The sequence below is a fragment of the Leuciscus leuciscus genome (assembly GCF_965113295.1).
Source record: "Leuciscus leuciscus genome assembly, chromosome: 22".
In the NCBI taxonomy this organism is placed as follows: Eukaryota; Metazoa; Chordata; class Actinopteri; order Cypriniformes; family Leuciscidae; genus Leuciscus; species Leuciscus leuciscus.
In genome coordinates, this window is record NC_138746.1 from 3,885,195 (window position 1) to 3,890,666 (window position 5,472).

The 5,472-nt window shown below is 35.6% G+C and overlaps 1 protein-coding gene across 1 annotated transcript; it reads left to right on the forward strand.

The window, feature by feature from the left end:
• The first annotated feature begins 1,020 nt into the window (after positions 1-1,020).
• On the forward strand, positions 1,021-4,315 carry vip (vasoactive intestinal peptide). The gene is made up of 6 exons (XM_082154050.1): positions 1,021-1,158; positions 1,562-1,666; positions 2,372-2,476; positions 3,038-3,169; positions 3,294-3,402; positions 3,489-4,315. Coding segments are annotated over exons 1-6 (462 nt in total). The 5' UTR covers positions 1,021-1,156; the 3' UTR covers positions 3,498-4,315.
• The last annotated feature ends 1,157 nt before the right edge of the window (positions 4,316-5,472 follow it).

The window sequence follows — 5,472 nt, forward strand, 5'->3', positions numbered from 1 at the left end:
ATCTATCTTTCTTTCTCTCTGTCTGTCTATCTATCTTTCTATCTGTCTGTCTGCCTATCATTCTGTCGTTCTATCTATCTATCTATCTATCTATCTATCTATCTATCTATCTATCTATCTATCTATCTATCTATCCATTGTTCTGTCTATCTATCTATCTATCTATAATTTTATCCATTATTCTATCATCTATCTATCTATCTATCTATCTATCTATCTATCTATCTATCTATCTATCTATCTATCTATCTATCTATCTATCTATCTATCCATTATTCTATCTATCTATCTATCTATCTATCTATCCATTATTCTATCTATCTATCTATCTATCTATCCATTATTCTATCTATCTATCTATCTATCTATCTATCTATCTATCTATCTATCTATCTATCTATCTATCTATCCATTATTCTATCTATCTATCTATCTTTAATTCTATCCATTATTCTATCTATCTATCTATCTATCTATCTATCTATCTATCTATCTATCTATATATATATCTATCGTTCTATCGTTCTATCTATCTATCTATCTATCTATCTATCTATCCATTGTTCTGTCTATCATCTATCTATCTATCTATAAAAAAATTGTGTAGAAATCCATATAATATTCCCTTTAATGTTTTTTTTAGATCAGTTACAAACTTAGGGGAAAAATGACAAAAGGAATTTTGTGCAGGAATTATTTTTTACCTTGGGAAGTCCTGCTAGGTTTATTGTTTCATGTTTCATGCTCGCATCTCTTCTTTGACCAAAAAATGCATCCATGCAAACAAATATCCAAAGAATGAATCACCAGGAATGACACAAAACATTCTGAGCAATCACAAACTTGATTTCACCAGTGTGTGTGTGTGTGTGTGTGTGTGTGTGTGTGTGTGTGTGTGAAGTGTGCCTGCCGACCAATGACGAACACATCCATCCCAATGGGACTTTCTTCGTGACGTATTAACACAAATCAAATCTGATTGTCTTCCTCTCTGATGGAAAGTATTCAGACATATAAAACGGGGCGAGGGGTGAGACTATTCAAAGAGACACAAGACCGCGAAAAGGAACTTTAAAAACCACCTGGTCACTTTGGGAGATTTGACTGGAGGCATTTCAGGACCCCGATCAGCGCGCGGATCACATCACCATAGCACATGTAAGTTCCTTTGATTTTAATATTTGAACATTTACCATACTCACTTTTTACTTCTGTGCATGTTACATTCATTTAGACCAGTTTTATTTTACAAACTCAAGAAATTGCATGACATATAGCCTACATTAATTAAGTAATATTTAGTATTTTCTATACAAACTAATCTTCAATTGTTTTAGGCAAAGCAAAAAAATAAAAATCTTATAATTAATCAAAATAGAAATATCTTCTATAAAGAAGCCCCTTTTAATTATGATGTTTGCGAAAAGAGTGCACATTTTAAGTTAGTTTTTGTAAATGCATTCAAATGCCTTTACAATTGCATTCAAGCTTTAAAAAGCATTTACATTTGATTGTTAATTATTGCAATGTTAAATCACAGTATGTATTCATGTATGCACAGGTGTAAAGCAATGCTCGTGAGGAACGGCTCTCAGATTTTGCTCTTCATAACTCTCTCCAGTGTTTTATATGCCCGGACCTTAAGTTTACCCTTCGCCTCCATGAGGTAAGAGCTTTATTCTATGAAAGCACACGAATTAAACACAATTCCTAACTCTTTTGTAAGGTTTTAAAGCATTTTATATATCGGAATACGAGCGCGCGCTGTCCGCGCCTTCAGAGCCGTGCGCGCGCAGGTGACTGATCCGCACCAGAAAAGAAAACAAGAAAGACGATTTAAAATAAAAACACGGGGAAAGAAAGAGAATAAAGTTATTTTTGTTGTCTTATTGGATATTTAAGTAGGTAGATTACAATGTTGATACGCTGTATGAACCAATCAAGTAGGGGAAATCCCGATTTAGTTTACACACCGTTTCTGTGTAATTTCTATAGGCTAATGAATAAAAATGGTCATTTAATTGTCATTGAGTTATTTTAATCACCTCCAAATGCTTGAAATCGTTAGTGGCTCTTACACAAACATGCAAAATGTACCATGTTAATCAGTTTCCGGGAAAAAAGTTCTTATTCTTATCGAATCTTAATACGAGTTATTCAAGAAGCTTTTAGAATATTTACGTTTTTAGTTTAACTGGAATTTTAATGGAAACTGAGACAGACATTGCTCGAAAGCTTTCATATAATTAAAACAAGCATATTTTATTATAACTCAGTGCTATAAGAGCAACTGAAATAAACTCATTCACTGTTTTCTAGAGTAAAGTTGGTTATTTCACTTGTGAAATGATTGGTTTCTGTGTCTGTTCAGAGATACAAGACACGCAGACGGGCTCTTCACAAGCGGATACAGTAAACTTCTCGGACAGTTATCTGCCAGACGGTACCTGGAGTCATTGATCGGAAAGCGAGTCAGGTACATGAACCCTTTTTTTATGCCAATGATTCCTATTTTAGTGGCATTTCACAATCTGGCAGAGGTGAAATCCTTAACATGATCCATAGCCATGCTGGAACCAGCCTAAGGTGATTTGGTGGTTCTCACTGGTCACCCAGGTGGTCCCAATACCTTCTAAAACCATTAAACCAGACCTGAATAGTGGAAACCAACTTGGTGGCGAACTAAAACCATCAATTGTCTCAGACTGGTTTTAGAAGAGAGAGTTTTTAGATGTTTTAATAGGGAGAGGAGAAATCAGATCCTCTAATTAGGAGACAGATCAATTGGAATTATATTTTGCTAATCGTTCAATATAATCACAGATTTTAGATGTAAAGAAAGTTGTTTTCTGCTTTAATGGATTGTTTATCCATATGCAGACTCTGATCGATCTCAAAATGTCCATAGGATTATATACCGTATAATCTTATAATCCTGTAAGACTGGTCTGCCAAATGAATAATGTAAATGTTTAATGTTTAAATGAACTGTTAGGAATGTAATGCATATCTGACGTGTTTCTTTGTGCAATTTTAGTGATGATTTGATGGAAGACCAGGCGCCGATGAAGCGTCATTCAGACGCAATATTCACAGACAACTACAGCCGCTTCCGCAAGCAGATGGCGGTGAAGAAATATCTTAACTCTGTTCTAACAGGGAAGAGAAGGTATAAAGCACCAGCATGTTGTTGCTTCATGATGGTCATGCTAATACTCTGAACCAAAGAACATGTTTTGTGATGCTAAACAATGAAAAGGGTATTTTACTAGTGTTTTTTTTACTTTCTCTAGTCAAGAAGACCCACCCAGCATGCAGGAGGAATCGGCTGGCGGAGAGACCTCGTATCGGGAGAGCTACGATGACGTCACTGTAGACCGACTTCTGAATCATATACCGTTGGTAAGTTAGATGGAGACGTGCATGGCTTTCTATTAACAACAGTCTGGTTTTCAAGCACATTTAAACACTGATCTTTTCTCTTCTAGCCGCTCTGAGGTGGGTTTGAAGGCAAGAAAACAACTCTCCTTGACCATCATAGGTTTTCCATTTACACAGTCTAGTATAGGACATCAGCATACTACTAAAAACAACGTGTTGAAGAAAAAGAAAACGTAAATGTTTGCACTGTACATAGAAATTAAACTTTGATGAGAGATGTTAGCTTTAAGATGTACATAGTGTGCTTTGGCCTTGGAACCGACACGTTTGCTTTGACATGTTTCCTGTAAATTGTAGATCAATAAATGCATTGAAACAAGCCCCGGACTGGTACAATAAGAGAACCACATATTTGGACCTGAAGACTGCTGATTGGACCCGTGAAATATCTCGAATGATGATGTATCTCCGTGCATTTTGTAAATTGAATTATTTTGTAAGATAATATTGATGTTGCTTCTGTGTGAATTATAACTCTAGAGGGATCATTTGGGTTTGGGAGGGTCAGGCACTGGAAATCTTTATTTTTGCCATTCAAAGTATAATAAAAGGTTGAAGAGCCATACAATTCTTGAGTGCGCTCAATTTCAATGTTGCTCTTGGTCCGGCCGAAAGCGTGAAACAAACTTTAACCATGAACTACAATTGATTCATGGTCATGTTTGGTTCCACCGACAGCCATTCAGAATAATGGGCCATTACTTTGAAGAATGTTCAAACTGTCTCAATTATATTTCTGTGACTTATGACTGCCATATGTTTTCATCCCTGAAAATACACATAAATTGGACTTAAGCAGCACAGGTGCAGAGCAAGACAAAAATGTTAAATATTGCATAGCACTCACTATTTTAGAAAAATGTGGTAAATATACAGACAGCTGGAGTTATGATGTATGAGTGTCATAGGATGATGTGATTATGATGCAGTCTGAAGACAGATATATTCAGAAGGGTTTGTCCGCTCTCCATTCTTCCACCAAATCAAACAGCAAAAGGTGTGCGATCATTCATTCTTGTTATTCCAGAGAAAGGTCTCATTTTGTGAGTCTTATTTTGAGAACTTCCGAAAGGAAGCGGTCATTAGTATTAGCCGGCCCTGTGACTAAGCGTCTACAACGCATTAAAGGCAGCTCTGGACATTTGAATCATAAATGTCAGAGGATATGTGATGCCAAAGAAGCCGTTATATAAGATGACATGCACTGTAAGATGGGACTCTGGTCGCCAAAATTAGGCTTGTCTGTCAAATTAGATTTATTTTGAGTTGTCCTTTGGAAAAATGGTTTGGTTTGTACCAATTAAACTACAACTGATATAAATATCTGAAAGAGACAGCTAAGTGGTCAGAGCTCAAAAATAAGGATGGTCCAGTGCCAGTGTGAGAGTGTTTGAGCCAGCAGATTAGTCAACAATGCGTTGTCACTAAATATTACGTTTGTTTTTCATGTGCATGTATTTTTATGCATTGCAAGCCATTTATAGCTATGATGAATGTTTGATATGTATATAATAGATAGGTTAATGGTGTATATATATATATATATATATATATATATATATATATATATATCATAGTTATGTTTGTGCTTTTCTGTTGGAAATACAAATGGAGTTAGGGTTAAAGTTAAAGTGAGGGTTAAAGTTAAGGTAACCCAAACGTTTGATTCTTAACAGCGTGGTTTAAGCTTAGTCAAGAATAGGTTATTATCAATGAGTGCCCTATTCTTTTGATTGGTCGGCCAGGTTGTTATTGTTGAAGTGCTCTACTTGGCTTAGGTAAGTGAAGAGGCTGTTATGTGTTCTTCTGTGGCTGTGCTTCTCTTAATGCATGTGTCATTTTAGCCAGTCATTTGTAATCCTTGTGGATGTTGTACATCCCATCTTCCTGGAAATGCCAGAAATCAAACTGAACGGAACAATAACAAACAATCAGAAAAAAACATGCAGTAAATATTATGTGTTTGGTCTTAATTTGTCACATTGGATTTATATCATTACCGCACTAAGTAGGAGGAAATGTAAAAATGGA